The 22,184-nt window shown below is 41.9% G+C and overlaps 1 protein-coding gene and 1 pseudogene across 1 annotated transcript in view; one reads left to right on the top strand and one right to left on the bottom strand.

Moving 5' to 3' along the window:
- ZNF582 (zinc finger protein 582) overlaps positions 1 to 22,184 on the top strand; it is a 39,179-nt gene continuing 16,995 nt past the window's right edge. Inside the window, 6 exon segments of the mRNA XM_044380625.3 lie at positions 1 to 266; positions 3,172 to 3,298; positions 3,538 to 3,633; positions 10,767 to 11,880; positions 19,873 to 19,957; positions 20,474 to 20,563. Coding sequence (XP_044236560.2) covers positions 69 to 266; positions 3,172 to 3,298; positions 3,538 to 3,633; positions 10,767 to 11,880; positions 19,873 to 19,957; positions 20,474 to 20,563 — 1,710 coding nt within the window. The 5' untranslated portion in view covers positions 1 to 68.
- On the bottom strand, positions 9,723 to 10,204 carry LOC113248550 (solute carrier family 25 member 36-like; annotated as a pseudogene).

Genomic DNA, 22,184 nt, shown 5'->3' with positions numbered 1-22,184 from the left:
CGCACGCGAGCACGCCCGGGCCCCGCCCACCCCGAAAGATCGTGAGATCTGGCCCTTGAGGCTGGGCTATGCCTTTGCGCCTAGAGACTACGTTTCCCAGAAGAGACCGCGGCGACGGTCCGCTCGCGAGGCCGCCTCGGCGGTGCTTTGTGCGCCTGCGCCATCTTCCGGCTCCAGGCGGCGGGTCCGCCGATACCGAGGAGGAAACGCACCCCGGGCTGCGGAGAGCGCGGCCACGGTGGCACCTGAACCGGAGGAGGCGGCAGGTGAGGGGCTTTGGAGCTTGCCAGGCGCACCGGGGTCCCTGCGGGAGCGGGCGTCACGGCCGGGCGGATCTCCGGCCTGGGAAGAACCGGAACGTCTCGCCCCAGCGCCGGTCTGCGGCTTTCCGGGCTCTGGACTACATTTCCCATCGGCCTCCGCGGCGCGCGCTCCGTGAGCGCCCCCTTCCCGCGTCCAGGCTCATAGCCCCGGTCTATGGACCCCTTAGGTGGGTGTGAAGGGGTCCCCAACACCCAGAAATGCTGGTGGATGTTTTACACTCCTTCCTACGCGTGCTTTTTTTTTTTTTTTTTTGGGACAAAGTCTTGTTTCATAAGATTCTCAAAGACCTCAAAATATTTAGCACTACTAGTTCAGAAGCAGAGACTTAAATTTGAGAACATTTTAGATGATCTTGTAAAAGATCTGCGTCCAACAATGGGCAAATGGTTGAGTAAATCATGGGCCGCTCATGTAATAAAATATCATAAAGCTATTAAAGATAATGCTAAGGCAGTGGTCATAATAAAAACAATTCTGTTACATGTTAAAGAACGATCAATGGCTTCATTTACACATTACTTAGAATTAAATATTTGTAACATGCCAGACATTGTTCTAAGTTCCTTTACAGAATACTGCTCGTTTAATGGTGAAGTCACAAAGTTGTTAAACGATATCATTCTTAATTCTTCGATGTTTTGTTTTTCCATTTTTTTTAAGCCCATGTGCCAGTAGGTGGGTGGTTTGACCTCTTCTGCAGAATGTTCTCATGTTGTATAAACCGACCACTTATGAATATCCTTTTTTGTCAGTTAATGTTGCCCCACATCATTTTTGATAGTTGTTTGGTGTCCGTCATATGGCTGTGCCAGCAGTGATTCAACCACTTGCCTACTTGTGGACTCTTATGTACTAATTTTTGTTCTATTTTTCAGTGAATTTTGTGCACACAGCTTTGCTCACTGTTATGTCTCTGTGCAGGGGCACATTTATGTGATGATAATGGAGCCATCTAATTTGCCCGTTGCAACCACACCCCATTTGTTGACTCAAGGCAGGGTCCACAGAGTGGTGTCCACGAGGCCTTAGGTAGGGCTGTAAGGTTCTTTGTGAATTTGGAAGTTGAATAAGGAGCCAGGGAGGTGTTACATTATGGGCATGAGAGGGTTAAACGGTCTGTTTCTGAGAAGGCTTCACTCTGGTCTGGGCTGATGCCCATGGGGCAGGCTGTGCTCCCTGGCCTGAGGACAGCCTATCTTGTCCTTGGGTCACGATGTGGTCTTAGTCACTGGACCAGGACTGAGCATCCCCATCACGATCTGCATCAATAACCAGGTGGAATTCTCTGGATATTTGGGGGATGTGGGAGAGAAAGGGCCACTGGTTCCCTGTCTCGTTGCAGCAGCCAAACTATGTTTCCTAGAGTTGGGTAAGGGCCACAGTGTTCCAACTCTAGTTTTTGTGGGCAGTAGGGATAAAAAGGTGGGGAGTTGTAACCATGGTATTCTGGGAGCTGTAAGGCAAGTTTGGCCTCTCATGTTTGCTCTTTCCTCCCCTAGCGCTGCCATCTCAGGACTCTGCCCTTCCCCAAGAGAGGAACCAGGAGGAGGACCCATCAGCCCATGAAATTCTAAAAGTCATGTCCCTTGTGAGTTTTAAAATCATGTAAATATTTGCTTTGTTTATCTTGAAGCCTCCCACCTGGGTTTCATCCAAGAATCTGGTTCTCAGAGGTTCCCATTTTAGGGACTAAAAAGACCAGGCAGGTGGTACCCTCTCCCACTGCCCCGTCCACTCTGACCAATGCCCATGGGTTCATTCTGTATAGCATTCCATATCTTCTGATGGTGTGGTATTCTGCCAAGAGGCTAGATAGAGCAGAAATCCATTTCCTTGTAGAAAATGAAAACCAAGGTTTGATGAAATGGAGATGAATACTTATGAGGGATATGACATGGAAAAGCGCAGGAACAGGTGGTGGTTGGTCTCAATTTCAGTGTGAGGCACGATCTCTTGCATTGGGAGGGATCGGTGATTGGCTGTGTAATTGAGGTTTAGCTGGGTATCTGTGAGAGATTAGATGCCACAGTTAAGGTCGGGTTTGAGGTGGAACAGAGCATTTGAATGTGGGTCATCCTACAGGGGCTAATTCAACTTGAGAGCGAGAGAAGTGCAGAGGTGAGGGGTTTGTGAAGCACTAACCAGATGGATGGATTTTTCAGAATCTGGATAGTCAGAGCTTGGAAGAGCCTTCAGAGATCTGATCCAACCTCTGCATCCAAAATAAGAGAATGGTTGAGTCATTTTTTCACTTGATAGAAAATTGTACAGCCAATAAGAGTAATTTTCATTTAAGATTTTTCTCATAAGGAAGAATGCTTTGATGTGTTCTGACATAATGATGAACCCATGTCTTCAACTAATTCTCAGTGTATGTGAAAATCATATTTTCTAAGATAGAAAACATTTCTTTAATAAAACATTTGAAGATAAGTCTTATCGAAAATTGTTGGTTTTTTGTTGTTGTTGTTGTTGTTATTGTACAAAAGTAGAAATTATAGGTCTCTTGTTGCGAATTTATCATTTGCCAAGGATGGAGTAGGCAACGTGCTTTATTATACTGCTTGTCACAACTGGGGAAACTCCACTCGGCTGAATTTTAATTTTCCTCCCAGATCTATGGACAGAGCTTGGGTTTGTAGTAAAAAGGAATGTTCAAGAACATTTCGACACTGTTTTACTCACGCCCACCCTCTCTTGTCACCTGCTCACACTGGAGGCCTCCAGCCCCAGCCTTCTTTTTCACCAGAGCACGCCATTCCTGCAAAGACCTCCTTCGTCTCCTCTCATCCCACCAAGAAACGTTTCCTTGAAATATGCCGATAACATACCTGCCTGTTGTTTTAGGAGTCAGACTTGTTCAGGGATGTGGCCATAGTCTTCTCCCAAGAAGAATGGGAACAGCTGACACCTGCTCAGAGGGATTTGTACAGAGACGTGATGTTGGAAACCTATAGCAACCTGGTCTCACTGGGTAAGACGACCTGGTATATTAATCTGTGTGTTACCCTGGGCATATCTGTTCCTTTTCCATTTCCGGGTTCCTTTTGAGTGGTCAAAGAGCAGCTCCATGGGCTGACACTGCATCTCCCCCAACCCTCAGGTGACTGTCACATCTTTCTCTGGTCTCTCCTGCTCACTGACCAGGTCCTGGATCTGAATTCTGGGGCCCCACACCATAACCGGGTGGCGTGTTTTTTTCCACATGTCCAGGTCTTGCCATCTCCAAACCTGATGTGATCTCCTTCCTGGAGCAAGGCATGGAGCCCTGGATGGTAGAGAAAGCGGCGAGAGGAGGCCTGTGCCCAGGTGAGTGAGGCCTGTGTGGGAAGACAGAAGCCACCACAGAGAACCGTCTCGTGCATGGACGAGAAAACAGGACCTTTGAGGTAGAAAATTTTCCCTCCAAGATGCCAAACTCAGAGGTCAGGTCCCAGTTACCATCTTTCATAGCTTATCAGCAGCATTTCACAAAAGTGGTTGTTTCTTTCTTCCTGAGACATTTCTGTGTATTTGGGTCAGCACCGCCTCCTCCTTAAGCCATCTTCCGCCTCCTTTGATGGGATTTGCTCACTGTCTTTAAATGTTGGAGCCCTCCAGGGCTCAGTCTTGGGTTTCATCTTTCCCATTTTCACCCCCTAGGACCGCCTTAAGTACTCTTTGTACCTGTGTTGTCCGGTACGGAGCCACTGGCCCCATGTGGCCATTGTAATTTAAATTAGTTACAATTAAATACATTAAAAAGATCAGTAGCTCAGTTGCACTTGCCACATTTCAGAAGTTCAGTGGCCACTCTGTGGCTCGTGCCTCCTGTACTGGGCAGTGCAGGTGCCGAACATTTCCATCACCTTCCGCTTTTCCTTTAAACTCCAGATACTGATATCCAGCTGCCTTCTCATCCTGTCCACTTCAGTTCACTGGCGACTTCGAACTTAACAAGTCCAGAAAGGAGTCCTTGATCCTCCCTAACAATTTGCTCTTCCCTCTTTCTTCCACACGGGGAGCCTGCTTCTCCCTCTGCTGCTCCCCCTGCTTGTGCGCTCACTCTCTCTCTCTGACAAAAAATAAATAAAATCTTTAAAAAAAAATAAAAGGAGAGAAGATAAGTGCTGCTGTGTAGCCCAGAGTCTTCACAGGTTCTGGGGATAAGGACATGGGCGTCTTTGGGAGCCCGTTATTCTGCCAGCCACGCCCGTGATGTCATTTTTGCTTTTGTTTTTGTCCTTTTAGTCTGACAGCCTCTGTTTGTTTGTTGGAGGGGCTGAGTTTTATTTACTTCTTAGATGTGTGGGTTTACATCATAATCAAGATGACCTCCCCCTTTGACATCATAAATGAGTCTCCTGTGATTTTTTCCGAGTATATTTATGGTGCTGTTTGCGATCCCTGTGGAGTTTATCCTGAGTGCAAGATGTGATTTTACACTATTTCCAGGTGGTTATCCATTTATTCAAACAGCATCTGTTCACTAATTTTATCTTTTCTCCGCCGATCTGCAATAGGCACCTTTACCATCTACTCTGTTGCCTCTGCATCTGTTTTGGACTCTTGGTTCTGTCTCATTAATCTCTTTGTCTAACTCTGTGTCCGACACCATACTGTTTTAATTATTGAAGGTTTTAAATATCTGGTAGACTAGTTCCTCCTCATTCTTGTTTTTCAGAATTTTCCTGGCTATACTCATTTATTTGTCCATCTGAGCTTTAAAATGAGAATATCTGGTTTAAAAAAAATCATGTAATTATTTTTACTTGAGACCACAACAAATTTTCAGACTGAGGAGAAAACTTATTTTTTTATTGATTTTTATCTACTTAAGAAAATGATAGGCTTTTCCCTTCATTTATGTCTACCCCCTTTTATTTATGTGGATCTTGTACATTTCTTATTAGGTTTATTCTTAGATATTATATATTTATTGCTGTCATTGAAAATGGGGCCTTTTTCATCCCTATTATATCCCAACCCTTGTTTTTCATATATGGCAAAAGCCATTCATATCTTGAGATTTAATTTTGTAGTTAACCCAGCTTACTGAATTTTCTTATTATTTATAACAGTTTTTTATGTAATACTCTTGAGCTTTCCAAGTAGTCGTATCATCTGCAAGTGGTGATAATCTTTTTGCATTTTTATAGCTCTTGGGTTTTTTTCCTTTTGCCTGATTAGGAAACTGATTATGTAGTACCCCGAACAACATTAACGGGGGTAGTTTACCTCCTAATCTTGTTCTTGGCCTGAATAGGAATGTTTTTTGTGTCTTCTCAGGAAGCATAATTTCACATTTAGGAATGAAATAGAGATATTTTATTTGGTTAAAGCAGCAACCACGTTTTCATATTAAGTTTCCTTTTTGTAGTCTATGAAGTCTGGTATGAATAGATTTCCTAATGCTGAACTCCTAATACTGAATACAGAATCTAAACATTCAGATGTTGCATTTCTCAAGTCAGTTGTGGTAATTTGTATTTTTCCTGGAAAAATGCTCTTTTTAATTAAAAAAAAATCACTGTAAGATATACATAACAAAATTCACCTTTTTAGCCATTTTAGTGTTTCGTAAATTGGCATTTAGTATGTTCACAGTGTTGTGCAATATTACCATTATCTAGTTTCAGAATATTGTTATCACTGTGTGGTTTTTCACCCCTGTTTTCTGGCATACTGCTCTTCAAACCCTTGGAGTCCCTGAGGTAATAAGTCTTGTATGCTGATGCGATGACTGTGGCTGGGGGCTGCTGGATAGCTTCAGGATGGGGGCTGGTGGAGAGAGAAACCAATTACGAATTTAGAGGGTTGGAACTCTCAGCTCCATCCCCCAAACTCTGGAGGGACTGGCGGTTGACTGAATCACCAAAGGGCAGTGACTTAATCAATCTTGCCTGTGTAATGAAGCTTCCATAAAAAAAATCCCTCAAGTACAGGGTTTGGAGAGTTTCTGGGTTGGCGAACACGTGGAGGTGCTGGGAGGGTGGTGTTCCTGGAGAGGGTGTAGCATCTCCACACCCCTCCCCCTACATCTTGTCCTCTGCATTTCTTTCGTCTGACTGATACTGATATATCCTCTGTAGTAAACTGGTAATCTAGTAAGTAGACCGTTTTCCTGAATTCTGTAAGCCATTCTGTCAAATGATTGAACCCCAGAAGGGATTGTGGGAACCTCCAGTTTATTGGGGTGGGGGGTGAAGGGAGCAGAGGTAGTCTGTGGCCTGAGCCCTTAACCTGTGGGATCTGATGCTGTCTGCAGAAAGACATTATGAAAATTGACTTAAATCTGTAGGACACCCAATCAGTATCCAACAGAGTTGGAAAATTGCTTGGTGTGAGGGAGAAACCAACACACATTTTGTCACCAGAAGGGTCAGAAGGGAAGTAGGGATAGTGGAGTTTTGTTGAGAGGTGTGTTTAGTGTGTTTTTCCTAAGCACACCCCAGAGGAGAGCCCATACTCATTCAGTAGTCACTCCTCATGGCCCTCTCCCCCCAGCCCCTGGCAGCTGGTAATCTGCTTTCTGTCTCCGTGGAATTGCTTACTATGGCTATTTCACATAAATGGAATCATATAATATGTGGCCTTTGGAGTCTGGCTTCTTTCACTTAGCATGATGTCCTTAAGGTTAATCCATGTTGTAACATGTGACAGGATTTCCTTCCATTTTAAGGCACACAATTTTTTTATCCATTCATCTGTCAGTGGACATTTGGGTGGTTTCCACCTCTTGGCTATTGTGAATAAAGTTGCAGGAAACATGGGTGTGCGGGTGTCTCTTTCAGATTCTTCCAGTTCTTTGGGATATATAATCAAGTGGAATTGCTTTACCATATGGTAATTCTATTTTTAATTTTTTTAGAACTCTCCATACTGGGTTTTGTTGTTGTTTTGTTTTGTTTTTTAGTAATCTACACCTAACATGGGGCTTGAACTCATGACCCTGAGATCAAGTGTTGCATGCTCTTCCAAGTGAGCCAGCTAGGTGCCCCTGCATACTGTTTTCTTTCTTTCTTTCTTCCTTCCTTTTTTTTTTTTTTTTTTTTTTAACATTTATTTATTTATTTTTAGAGAGAGAAAGCTCATGTGAGAGCTGGTGGGAGGGGCAGAGTGAGACTCTTTCAAGCAGACTCCCTGCTGAGCAAGGAACCTCATGCAGGGCTTGATCTCGCAGCCCATGAGATCACGACCTGAGCCAAAATCCAAGAGTTGGACGCTTAACCAACTGAGCCACCCAGGCGCCCCTCCATACTGTGTCTGTAGTGATTGCACCATTTTACATTCCCACCATCAGGGCACAATGGTTCCAGTTTCTCCAAATCCTCATCAACACCTGTTGTTTTCTGTTTTGTTTTGTTTTGATAGTGGCCAACTTAATGGCTTTGCAGCATTATCTCATTAGAAGTTTGCTTTGCATTTCTCTAATGATTAGTGATGTTGAGGGTGTTTTCATATGCTTCTTGGCCATTTGTATACCTTCTTTGGAGAAATGTCTATTCAAGTCCTTTGCCAATTTTTTAATAAGGTAGTTTTTTTGTTGTTGAATTATAGGAGTTCTTTATATATCCTGGATAGTAACCCCTTATCAGATATATGATTTAGAAATATTTTCTCCTATTCTGAAGGTTTACTTTTTTTTCTTTTTTTACACTTTTTTGATTGTTTCCTTTGATGCACAAAAGTTTTTAAGTTTAACGTAGTCTCGTTTGTCAGTTTTTGCTTTTGTTGCCTGGGCCTTTAATGCCATATCTAAGAAATCATCGCCAAATGCAACGTCATGAAGTTTTCCCCCTGTGCTTTCTTCTAGGAACATAACATTTTTAGGTCTTACATTTAGGTCTTTAATCCATTTTGAGTTAATTTTTGTATATGGTGTAAGGTAAGGGTCCTGCTTCATTCTTTCGGATATCCAGTTTCTTCAGAACCATTTGTTAAAGCGACTGGCCTTTCCTCATTGTGTTATCTTGGCACCCTGTTGAATGCGTGGGGGTTATTTCTGGGCTCTCTGTTCTGTTCCAGTTGTCATAGGTCTGCCTTCCTGCCACTACCACACTGTTTTGATTACTGGGGCTTTGCAGCATGTTTTGAAATCGGGAAGTGTGAGACCTCCAACTTTGTTCTTTGTTTTCAAGATTATTTTGGCTGTTGGGATCCCTTGAGGCCCATATGAGGAAATAAAATATCTTGATGCTAAGACTATATGTAAGATTTTTAGACCTATTTCTTCGGTTATCCAAAGCAGTGACTTCTAATGCTAAATAATTAACTTTAAAATACTCTGCCAGTCCCTGGCAGGAAAACATTGAGTTAATACAGAAGACATCACTATTCTTGTTGCTATTTTGCAACTTTATAGGGAGTTGAACGGAAGCCAGAAGTCAGAAAATTACGCCTGTCAGTACCATTTCTGGATGCTTACAACACAGCGTATAATTAGGGGTGGCTTAATTTAGATGCGTGTAAAAGGGCTCGTGTAATAAACAATACTATACTGTGCCATAAATCAGTACAACTGTGTCAGGTGTCTGTGCGAGAGAAATGGAACAAGTGGTGGTCTGGAGAGAGGAGTGTTTTTAGTGGCATGTCCTTAGAGGCAGCCAGGGTTCTTCCCACATTGCCCAAAAAGCAAGTAATGTGCCTTACTACCAAATTTCCATTTGGGCAGAGTAAACTGTTCCCAAACTAGCCTTCTCTTTCTGCCAAGCTGGCTTTAAGTTCCATGTTCCACTGCAGTCTTTTGGTTGTCCTTTACAGGACGGCAGGCAGGTGTTGCTAACCGTTGAGTAGGTCAACCACCAGTTCACAGGTTGCCATCATGATGGCTGTATTTGGAATCTGGCTTACCAGAATGGACAGACCACAGTGAAGAGACCCAAAACCTTCCTTCTGAACAACCAAACATGGTGTCTGAAACAATGTCTGTACTTTGCGTCCTCTTCACGTAGTCTTGTTTTACAGCTTCATGTGGACGCACTGTGGTTCCACTACAAGGTTTTGAGATGACAGCGGCCTCATTCCCACAAAATCTGGTATTTCTTTCATAGACTCTTCATCATATTTTGTTGTCAAACTAATCTTTTATTCTAGTAGTTTGTGCTTAATACTTTCACAAATAACCAAGTGAATCATGTTGTGTGATATGCCACCATATGAAGCGGACCTGCTCCGGTAAGGTCTTCTTTGGTCATGTTTGCTACCCTTTTTTTTTTTTTTAAAAGATTTTATTTATTTATTTGTTTGTCAGAGAAAGAGTGAGCACAAGTGGGGTGGGGGGCAGCAGGCAGAGGAAGAAGCAGGCTCCCTCCTGAGCAAGGAGCCTGATGCAGGACTCAATCCTAGGACTCTGGGATCATGACCGGAGCCGAAGGCAGATGCTTAACTGACTGAGCCACTCAGGCACCCCCCGTCTACTACACTTTATAACCACATTCAGAAGCACCCATTTGCTTTCCCCATAGTTCTTTGCATTAAGCTGTAACCAATTCTTTATTAGTCAAATGGGATTGGTGGCTGTGGTTACAATAAAACAGGCCACTGCAACTGAAATCGTGTACTAAGTAAAATCAGGATCAAATACACCGCTCGACTTTTCCTTGCAGTTTGAATAGGCAGCAAAGAATGTTGCTCTCAAGAAGCCGCCCTCATTAAGTTGGGGCCCAATCCTCTAAACAAGGAACAGGGCCCTTCTTTTTCCAAGGTCACATTTAGGCAACGGAAAGTTCCAGGAGAGACTGGCTTAGTAGACACTGGGTCTAAGTCATGGTATTCAGTTGCACTTCAGAGCTAGAAAGCATCACAACAGAACAGCACAGCTGTGTTATTAAAACTTCCAGTGGACAGGTGAGACCAGCGCCTCCGTCCCACCACCTCCCCTGGCAAGCAGGTGCACCATCCTGTGCCTCTGGTCAGATGAAGATCCAGCCACCCTTCCCCATCGTTTTTAAAAATCCGCTTTATTGAGGCAGGATTTGTATTCAATAAAATGCGTGCATTTTAAGTACAATATTTTGATGAGTACGGACAAATGTATACACTTGTGTAACCATCGCCACAGACTAGAGAACATTTTCATCACCCTGAAAAGTTCCCTTATGCTCCTTCCCACACAATTGTTCATATACCCAGCCCCAGGCAACCAATGATTCCTTCTGTCACTCTAGATTATATTTGTGTTTTCTAGGGGTTCATAGAAACACTCATTTTTAAAAAACATGGTTCAGAGGTGATTCTGATCCACACTAACATTTTAGAACTACTCTTATAACCTCCCTCTGACTACTTCATCTCAATGTACGGTATTTCCACTGTCTGTTGTACTTACCCATTTTCTAATTGCCTAGCTGCATTCAAGAGCTTATAGGTGTAATCATGAGTCTAAGTTTTCTGGTTTTCATTATAGAAGTTCCTTTTTCTGGAAAAGGAAAAAAACACGTACTTGCTTTATTTCCCCCCAGTATTGGAGTCCAGGTGTGATACCAACGTACCGTCTCCAGAGCAGCACACTTATGAAATACAGTCGCCACGGTGGGAGATAATGGAAGGACTTACTAGTTGCGGTCTTGAGTGCTCAAGGTTCCAAGATGATTGGGAATGCAGAAGCCAGTTTGACAGACAGCAGGGAAATCCAGAGGGACATTTGAGTCAAGTGATCATCAGTCATGAAGAAATACCCACTTTAAACCAACAAGCATCATTTCCTTTTTATCAGAAGATTCATCCTGGAGAAAAACCCTATGAATATAACGAATGTAGAAAAGACTTCTGGCAGGAGGACTTCCTTATTAATCATCGAGGAATTCATGCCAATGAGAAACCCTATAAATGTAAGGAATGTGGCAAGGCCTTTAAATATGGCTCACGACTAATTCAACATGAGAATATTCATTCTGGCAAGAAACCCTATGAGTGTAATGAATGTGGAAAGGCCTTCAATTCCGGTTCAAATTTCATACAACATCAGAGAGTTCATACTGGTGAGAAACCTTACGAATGTAAGGATTGTGCAAAGGCCTTTAGTCGAAGCTCACAGCTGATCGAACATCAACGAATTCACACTGGTGAGAAACCCTATCAATGTAAGGAATGTGGCAAGGCCTTCAATAGGATCTCACATCTTAAAGTACATTATAGAATTCATACTGGTGAAAAACCCTATGCGTGCAAGGAATGTGGGAAGACCTTTAGTCATCGGTCCCAGCTGATTCAACATCAGACTATTCACACAGGCAAGAAACTCTATGAATGTAAGGAATGTGGGAAGGCCTTTAATCAAGGCTCAACTCTTATTAGACATCAGAGAATCCATACTGGTGAGAAACCCTATGAATGCAAGGCATGTGGGAAGGCCTTTAGGGTGAGCTCACAACTTAAGCAACACCAGAGAATTCACACTGGAGAGAAACCCTACCAATGTAGGGTATGCGGTAGGGCTTTCAAACGGGTCTCACATCTTACTGTACATTACAGAATTCATACGGGCGAGAAGCCATATGAGTGTAAGGAATGTGGGAAGGCCTTCAGTCATTGCTCACAACTGATTCAACATCAGGTAATTCATGCTGAGGAAAAGCCCTGTGAATATAAGGAATGTGGGAGGACTTTACGTCATGATTCAACTACTGTTCAACATCAGAGAATGCATAATAGAGAAACACAAGTGAATATAGTCAATGTGGAAAAGCCTTCCATCAGCACTTATCCTTTACTAATCATCAGAGAATTTATGTTAGCAAGCAACCGTCTGAATGGAAGTAATGGGGAGAGCCCATTAGCCTAGGCTAGTCACAACTTAGTCCTCCTATTTTGGAGAAAGACTTGAAGAATGTAATGCAAATGGGAACGCCTTCATTCAAGCTATTCTTTATCCTGAGTCATAAGATTCATAATGAAAAATGTTACGGATATAAATTGTTTAGACCATGATTATCAAAAAGGCAAGAAAAGAATTTTGTCTCTAACACATTACGGGATCCCATTTTCTAACCACACCATGACAATTTTAACAACAGCCAAAAGTTTTAATTTTCTTGGCAATCAAAAAGAAAACCCAACCAGATTACTCTTGGTTTCAACTTTTTTTTTTTTTTAAGTAGGCACCACGCCCAATGTGGGCCTCAAACTCACAACCTTGAGGTCAAGAGTCACATGCTCTACCAACTGAGCCAGCCGGGCACCCCATTGTTCTTGGGTTAATAAAGAAATAAATCCTGCAATTTATCATGCATGGTAATGAAAAAGAATGACGAGAGATTTACGTTCCAGGAGTTGTAGGATGTGGCTGAAGTTACTCAGAAGAATTTTTATGGCTTTTAAATGCATGCAGAGCATGAAAACCATAAAGATGATTCTCAAATGTATTAAATGTACTATTCAAGAAGCCAGAAAAGACAATACCAAACACGGAAGTGATGAAAGAACAAATTGATACAAAATAAAAAGAGAAAATAACGAAATTAGAAAGTGGTTATCTTACAATAATCTCAGCTTTTATTTCTTCCTGACCCAAGAATAAACAAAATTTAAGATAATGCTGCTCAATTTCCATGTTGTTTTAGATTATCTTTCATCACTTCTGTCACAAACAGAAGGGGCTGGTTGCCTACATAGCGGCCATACCTGATTCCCCTTCCTACTGGCAGCGTCTGTGTCTTGCCTTAGACTCTGAAGATGATCAGATGCTAACTTTGCAGCCTCTTCCGCAGCTCAGGGTGGCTCACATGTTCCAGGGTAAGGCCAGTATGTTCCGGGGATCTGCAGGGGCTTCTGGGAAAGATTTTCCTCATTCAGAAGAGAGAGATCTATTAGGAAGACTCCCTCTCCTCTCATCTGCTTTTAAACATTCTCCTATGAGAACATAATGCCTGGAGCTGTTGTGGCCATGTTGGAACCAAAAGGAGAACACCAAGGACCTCAGAGAAGCTGACCCAGAGCTACCAAGCCAATTCTGGAACTGTCTCTGTGAAGCCTCGTTATGTAAGAAAAATAAACCTTTATTGCTGAAATTACTTTTAGTTGGATATTTTGTAAACTTGTAGCCAAAATCATCCTAAATTATGTAACTTCAAATCTTATTTTACTATGATTGGTAAATGTCACCTGAAAAATAACTTTTTTGAATTTGACATTTCTCTTGGTGGCTAAATACAGGATTGATTTTTGTATATATTCTGTAATGTTGAAAAAGAATATATATTCTGCTTTTCTTGGGTACAAGAGTCTGTTTAAGCCAGTGGATTTTAATGATAAAATTCTCCAGGTTCTTATATAATTTGGCACACTGGATCAGAATTTCCTAAAACGAATTTTTTAAACCAAAATCTTGAATTTTCAGAGATTTTTACTTTTTAATTTACATTGCTTGATTTTCAAAGACCTACAACTTAACCCCTGTTGATCATACTTTTTATCGTTATATAATATCCTATTGTGCCAGGTGTAGGGGTTGACAAACTAAATCTGGCCTGCTGCCTGTTTTATAAATAAAGCTTTATTGGAACACAGCCATGCTCATTTATTTACACATCGTCTACTGCTTTTGCACTACAACAGCAGAACTGAGTGTTTGCAACAAAAACTATATCCATAAAGTCTATATTGACTGGCCCTTTAGATAAAAGGTTTGCCAACCCTGGCCTAGTGTAATCCTTTTGGCATTTTATTTCCATACTGGGTAACGCTACTAACGACTTGTCTTTGTTTACCTGGTATATTTTTGTTCATCCCTTTATTCTCAACCACCGTCATTTCAGTTATTTCTTAAAACTGAAAGAAAACATAGAGCTGATTTTTAAAGATTCAAAATACGAAATTTTTATAAAATTCACATTTTGGCATAATTCAGCTTCATCTCTTTCGTTTTACATTGTATGTCCTATTTGTGGTGTTTTGGTCTTTCCCTTTCCTTATGTTGGCTGATCATGTCCCCTTTTGCTAAATTGGAACTTCCGACTGTGCTTAGGGTAGTGGTTATCTCCCCGTTCGTAATCATTATTTGGGCAGAATGAGAGCAGTATTTTACTTTCTCATCCACCATTGATTTCCTTTGCCAGTCTCCTCCAAGAAGAGAGCACTCGTGCTTTCTCTTTCCTGCACAGCTTATTCTTTCACATTTCCTCCATTTCACTAACGTAATATAAACTTAATCCAAAGCTTTTAGTTTCGCCCTTACTTCATTTATTTGATGCTTAGATTACTTAGTGCCAGACCCACTGAGGATTTCCATTTAGGGGCGCCTGGGTGGCACAGCGGTTAAGCGTCTGCCTTCGGCTCAGGGCGTGATCCCAGCGTTATGGGATCAAGCCCCGCATCAGGCTCCTCTGCTATGAGCCTGCTTCTTCCTCTCCCACTCCCCCTGCTTGTGTTCCCTCTCTCGCTGGCTGTCTCTGTCTCTGTCGAATAAATAAATAAAATCTTAAAAAAAAAAAGATTTCCATTTAAATTTAAATATACTCATGTAGGGGAGCCTGGGTGGCTCAGTCAGTTAAGCATCTGCCTTCAGCTTAGGTCACGATCTCAGGGTCCTGGGACCAAGCCCCACATCGGGCTCCCTGCTCAGCGGGGAGTCTGCTTCTCCCTCTCTGCAAGCTCTCAAATAAAATCTTTAAAAAATTTTTTAAAAATACTCAGGGAAAGTAACATTCATTGCTGGCCGCTGTTTTCGTCTTTTTTTCTCTGTCTTGTGGTGACAGTTTTATTTCAAATGCTATTTGGTTAGACTATTTTATTGAGTAGTTCTAATTCTCAACAAATGGTATATACATGGTATTCTCTGAATCCTTATATGTCCAGAAAGATTTCTTAGACCCTCACAAATTATACTTCTGTTTGGTAGAACCTTCTTGGATTACAGTTTTGTCTCAGTAATCTGATTTTTCTTACCTCATGTAGGTGTATTTGTTTCCTTTTGCTGCAGTAACAAGTTAATAAAAACAACACATTTATCGTTGGGAGGTCAGAAGTCTGAAATAGGTCTCACTGGGCCAAAACCAAGGTGTTGATGGGGACGTGTTCTCTTCTGGAGACTGGGAGGGAACCACTTTTTTAGCTTCTAGAGGCTGCCTGCACTCCTCGGTGTGGCCCCTTTCCGTCCTCAATGCTGCCATAGCTTGTTGACTCTTTCTCACGTTGCATCGTTCTGATACTGATTCTTTGGCCTCTTTCACCTTTAAGGATCCTTGTGATTATACTGGGCTCCTGTGGACAATCCAGGATAATCTTAAATTCAGCTAATTAACAATCCTAAATCTACCTGCAACCTAATTCCCCTTTGCTACTAACAACAGGTTCCTGGGGTTAGGACAGAGACATCTTTGGGGGGGTGTCATTCTGCCTACCATAGTAACTGCTTCTGTCCTGGCATTTGGCAAGAGTTTCTAGCCTTAGGATTCAGGAACTTAAGTAGATATGCTTAGATAGTCCCATGTCTTTTTTCTTTAGCTCAAGAAAATTTTCTTCTAAATATTAATTAGGACTTCTCAATTCTTCTATTTAATTCCTATTTTGAAACATAAAAATTAATTAATTAATTAATTTATTTATTTAAGAGTGCAAGCCTGCACACAAAGTGCAAGCAGGGGAAGGAGGAGGGGAGGGAAAAGATGCAGGGGTCAATCTCATGACCCTGAGATCATGACCTGAGCTAAAGATGCTTAACCGACTGAGCCACCCAGGTGTCTCAATTAAAATTATAATCATGCAGGGCATGTAACATGGGAGGAGCAGAATTTGGGGGTGGGGGACATTTCAGAAGTCTGTCCATATTGCTCAGTATTTTCATGAACACTGGAAGGCTGGCACAAGATGAGGGAAGAAGAGAATTGCGACCTGTCCTTCCAGGAGGCAAGCCTGACCTTTCATATTTTTTTCTTCCCTCCTTGGTTCTGCCTTCTCAGGACTCACCCTTCCCCAGGAGAGGAACCTGGAGGAGGATTCAATGGTCCTTGCTATTCTGAAAGCCATGGCCTAGGTGAGTCATGCTTTCTTTCTCCTTCCTCAAATTGTGCTCATTTTATGTGAATGTAGGAAAATTTCCTGGGATTTCCTGCCCAAGTCTCCCCCATGCACAAAAGGCTCAAACAGCCCTAAGCTCTTGCTAAGAATCCCTCTCTCTCTGACCTGGGTTCATGTGTTCACATCTCCTATGGACTCAGTTTTCCAGGAGCAAGAAATGCGTTGCTTCAGTGAAACATGAAAGACCTATGTGAAATATGATTGAATGGACTAATCAGTGTTTAAAGGAACCACACATAATAATGCTTTAATGGTCATCTACAGACCAGGGTTTCCCAGCTAGACAAGATGGGCAGTGGTGGTGGTTGGTCTCTGCTGTGGTCTGAATGTGTTCCCCCAATTCATATGTGATGGTATTTGGAGGTGGGACCTTTACCTAAGTGACTAGGTCAGGATGAATGGGATTAGTGTCCCTATAAGAGTCTCCGGAGCCATCCCTTACCCTCTTCCACCACATGAGGATGTAATGTGAAGTTGGCCATCTGCAACCTGTGAGAGGGCCTTCACCAAAGCCCAGTCACGCTGCCACCTTGATCTTGGACTTCCAGCCTCCATAAACTGTAAGAAACAAACTGCTGTTGTAAATAAGCCACCCAAACTAGGGTACTTTGTTACAGCAAACAGAACAGATGAAGATGGGTCTCAGCCTCAGGATGTAATGATAGTGCTTTTTCAGACCTTTTGAATTGGGGGTGGCGTTGGGAATTTGGTTATAGAATCTGAGACATTGCCCAGCAGTCCCTCCAGATGGATGACCCAAGGTCATATCTGATGGTGAGCCACATGTGTGGGTAGAGGGCCACATCTGTGTGAGCCTGGATTATCCCCCATCAGCATTCTGTTGCTCTGGAACAAGGAAAAATCACACCTGGGGATGGGCTGGGTGAGAGTAGCCAGAGTGCATGAGGGGCCGAAAATCATAAACCAGCAGAGCTAGGAATGTCCCTAAAGATACCTCAAGTGACCCAAAGTAAGAGAAAGGTAGAGTCACTTAGTGCAGTGTCACGGGAAAGTGTGCAGCTAATAAAAGTCAATCTGTATTACGGAAGTTGACGTAGTGAGGAAAGGTGACATTCAGACAGTGATGAACACAACTCTCAGAATTCCTAACAGAGGCTCTCTTAACCATTTTGCAATGATTCCAGGAAAAAGAAAAGTCTCTAGCTCAGGATTTCTCAAGCTCACTACTGGTATTTTAGGCTTAGAATTCTTCGTTGTGCTGTCTTATACGTTGGTGAACGGTGAGCAGCATCTCTGGTCTCTGCCCACTAGGGGCTAGTAGCATCCCCTCTCCCAGGGGTGCTAACCAGAATGTCTGCAGGTGTCGCCAGCTGTCTTCCGGGGGTGCTGAATTGCCCCTAAGAACCATTTCTCTCGTTTGAATTTTCCTGAAACATTATGAAAGCATTCACACACTTAAAAAATATATCACTGTTTCCATAGTCACTGCCTAATTTCTGAACAGAAGGAATAAAGGCAATTCAGACATACTAAGAAGTTGTACATTGAACTTCCACAGTTTAATTTATTGGGAAACCACTGAACTTGAGTTCTTTTTGTTCCTTGAAGTATCTTTTGATGGACATGTCTCCCTTTATGAAGGAAGTTGTGCTGCTCTCAATAGAAATATCAAGTCCGGCCCTTCCCTTGAATTGCCACAATTTCCTTGCCATGCTCGCTGGCTTCAGCTCTGCAACGTCCTTTTCATCCTTCTGTTTTTCTAGTCCTAAATACTTACTTCAATGGCACACACTCTCAGTTTGTTGTTTCAAGGGTCAGTGATGTTTAGGGATGTGGCGAGTCTTCTCAGGTTGAGTGGGGCAGGCCGGACCCTGCTAGGATTTGTGCAGAGATGGAATGCTGGAGAACTTGAGCAGCTTCATCTCTAGGTAGGATGTTAGTGCCCCTGGAAGGCTGAAATGTGGCCACTGGAGTACCTGCTGCCTTCGGTGTGAATTTCTGAGGCGCCTTTCAAGACTCTTGAGGGGGTGTCTCCGATATGAATTCTGCATGAATTTGTGACTCTGCTGCATTTCTTCTTGGGTACACAGGTTTTTCAGTTTCCAAACCAAATGTGATCTCCTTACTGGAACAAGGGAAGGAACCCCGGTTGGCAGAAAGAGATGTGACAGGAAGCCCGTGTGAGGTGAGTGAAGGATGATTAAGAAGGGCAGCGGCGCTGTAGGTAATGGCCCAGAAGGTCCCATCAGAGTCCCTAATGGTCACAACAGGGCAGTACTCCCATCAGCGTGAGCTCCTGGAGGGGCCTCTCCCGTACTCACACACAGCACTCCCTGTGCCTGTCTCCATTCAAAGAGGAAGGCGCTTTCTTTGAAGGACAACTTTACCTACCCAGGGAACATTATTTCTTCCCAGTTTCTCCCCCATTCTTTTTTTAATAGTAGGATCATTATTTCCATCCAAAACTGTTTCTAAAAATAGTTTATTTTGGTTACTGCCCAGTCATTTTTCCTTTGACGTGTTTTTCCAGATTCAGCTTTTGTACATTCTTTTTGGGGCCCTTTCCTTTTTTAGAGAGGGACGGGAAGGGGCAGAGAGAGAGAGAGAGAGAGAGAATCTTAAGCAGGCTCCATGCCCAGGGTAGAGCCTGACACAGGGCTCGATCTCACCACCCTGAGATCATGACCTGGGCTGAAACTAAGAGTTGGATGTTAACCGACTGAGCCACCCAAGTGCCCCCACTCTCCTCTTTTCAGCCTCATCCCCACTGCCTCTGTAGTTTACCAATCTCGTTATTTTCCATTCTTTTTCTTCCAGTATTTCTTGTGTACAAATGAGCAGATACCTGTATATTTTCTTATATATCCTTTCTTATAGAAAAAGGGCCACATATTCTATATATTCTTTTGCACTTAGCTTTTTTCACCCAAGAATATATCTTGGAAATTCCTTATAATTTCAAGATTTTCTTTGCATTCTCGTATGCAGCTGCATAACACTCTGTGTCGACGTACCCTAGTTTATTGAACCACTCTCCTATATGTGGGTGTTTAGACTGTTGTCAGTAGTTTAGAATTATGGTCATGCTGTAACGAATAGTCTTGTGCATATGTATTTTCACGTTGTTGGAAGTATATCATCAGGATAGATTCCTAGATGTGGGATTTTGGTAGGCAAGACTCATGCTTTGTAAATATCATACTAGGAAATTGCCTAACAAGTATTCCCAAGGGCTGTTTCATTTTCTAGAGGATTTGTACCCTTGTTTGACTTACTGTACACTATTAATTAGGACTTAGACTCATGCAGTTAGCTTGTTAACTTGGACATTGCTGGCCAGCAGAAAAAATAGCAGAAAATGCTGATTTTCAGACTCAGTATGACATTAACCAGCTTTTGATGTATTTCAGCATCTCTTTGTGCTTGTGCGTTCATTTATCGACTTCTCCTTTGAAGCAGCTTTGCTGTCATGCCGGTTCTTTATTAAGGAGTTAAATAATTCTGACCAACCCTATGAATGCAAGCAATATGGGAAGGCCTTCCATCACTGTCCTGATCTTCCTCAACATCATAGAATTCACACGGGGAAAGACCCTATGCATGTGAAGAATGTGGAAAGGCCTTTAGTCCTGTTTCACTCTTTACCCAACATCAGAGAATTCATACTGGTGAGAAAACTTGCGAATATAAGGATTGTTAAAAAAAAAAAAAAGCTGTAATTGGCTCTCAAAACTTAATGTACATCATAGAGCTCATAGTGGGGGGGGGGGAATTCTATCAATATACTGAATGTGCAAAAGCTTTTAGTCACTTCTCATGAATTATTCAACATGAGAGAATTCATACTGGAGAAAAACCCTGACTGTAAGGAATACAGAAAGGCCTTTACAGGTATCCCACAACTTAATGAACATCAAATTATCCATACCAGTGAGAAGTCATATAAATGTAATGAACATGGAAAGGCCTTCAGTCATCATTCATATCTCCCTCAAATCAGAGGATCCATACTGGTGAGACACCTTATAAATATAAGGTTTGTAGGAAGGCCTTTATAAGCAGGGCTCACAACTTCATCATCACCAGAGAATTCAGACTAGTGAGAAACCATATAAATGTAATGAAAGTAATGAAAACTTTTAGTTGTATTTCACAATTTAATGAATATATTACCAACTATACTGGTGAGAACCCATATCAATGTACTGAATGTGGAAGAGCTTTTAGTCGCTTAACACTAGTTATTCAATGTCAGAAAGTTCATACTGGTGAAAAGCCCTATGTATGTAAGGAACGTGAGAAAGCCTTTGGTCAGTGTTCACAACTTAGTCAGCATCATTCTTTAGGTATGGAAGGCCTTCAGATACTTTCATCTTCCTCAACCTTACGGAATTCATGCTACAGAAAATTCCTATAAATAAGTGAAGGAAAGACTTCACTAGTTTTGTCTCTCAAGGAATGTTAAATAATTTATAATTATGTATAACCTTGTACAATGTGGAAATGCTTTTGGTTCAACTCATGTTACATTTAACAGTGGATTCAGACCATCACATTCATCACTAAAGGCCACATTAAAATGGTAATGTAGAGAAGTTCCCCGATACCACCTATCAATTATTATTTATTGGAAAATTCACACTGGAAAGCAACCATGTAAGTGGAGAAATTTTGGAAACCCATTACCTTAAGCTAACTCTAATTTACATAAAAGGATGCACATGGGAAAGTAACCCTTTAAATGCCATATATGTGGGAATTTCTTTAGGCGTGAGGATCCTTTATTATTTTTAAAGATTTTATTTATTTGACAGCACAAGCAGGGAAAGTGCCAGGGGGAGAGCAGGAAGCAGACCCCCGCTGCTGAGCAGGGAGCCCAATGGGGGGCTCGATCCCAGGACCCCAGGACCATGACCCGAGACAAAGGCAGCTTAACCGACTGAGCCACCCAGGTACCCCTAATTGTGAATAATTATGTGTGAAAGAGATTTCTAATACATGAACATTATTCCTTCCCAGTGTCATATTTTTATATTAATATACACTTTGACATGCTTACAAATGGTATACTAATTTAGTGTTTTTCAGTATTTATTCAATATTGTAATATAGTCCTTCCTTACAATTTTATGGATGCTAATGGGTATCATGGTATCTCATTGTGGTTTTAATCTGCATTTCCTTAATGACTAATGATACTGAGCGTGTTTTCATGGGCCTATTTGCCATTACTTAATCTTTAGTGAACTATCTGCTCAAATCTGTTACCCATTTATAAATTGGTTTGTCTGCCTTCTTTTGAGTTTTGAGTGTTCTGTATATATTCCAATACAAGTACCTATTTGCATATGCGATATGTAAATAATTTTCTCTAGGCTGTTGTCTTTTCATTATCTTAGTTGTGTTTTTTGAGGGGTAGAAATTCTTAATGTTTTTAAATAGGCTCCACACCCAGTGCAGAGCCTAACATGGGGCCTGAACCTGTGACCCTGAGATCAAGACCTGAACTGAGATCAAGAGTCAGACACTCAGCCAACTGAGCCACTCAGGCACCCCAGAAATCCTGAATTTTGATGAGGTTATATTTACATTTTTACAGTTTATGGTGAAATATCAAAGAAATCTTTGCCTAACCGAAGGTCACAAATACTTTCTCCTGGAAGTTTTGTAGTTTTAGGTTTTACATTTAGCTCTATTTAGGAGTTAATTTTTATATATGGTGCAAGAGAGAGATCAAAGTTGTTGTTTTCATATAAATATCCTGTTGTTCCAGCACTAATTGAAAAAACACTTTTCGTTCTCTAATGAATTGCCCTTCCTTTTTTCCCCCAAATCAGTGGACATGCATGTACTGATTTATTTCTGGACTCTGTCTCATTAATCTCTTTTTCTGTCTCTATGCC

This window comes from Ursus arctos, unplaced genomic scaffold, assembly GCF_023065955.2.
Source record: "Ursus arctos isolate Adak ecotype North America unplaced genomic scaffold, UrsArc2.0 scaffold_19, whole genome shotgun sequence".
Taxonomy (NCBI): domain Eukaryota; kingdom Metazoa; phylum Chordata; class Mammalia; order Carnivora; family Ursidae; genus Ursus; species Ursus arctos.
The sequence above is the reverse complement of the archived record's forward strand: the minus strand, read 5'-3'. Positions and strand labels throughout refer to the sequence as shown.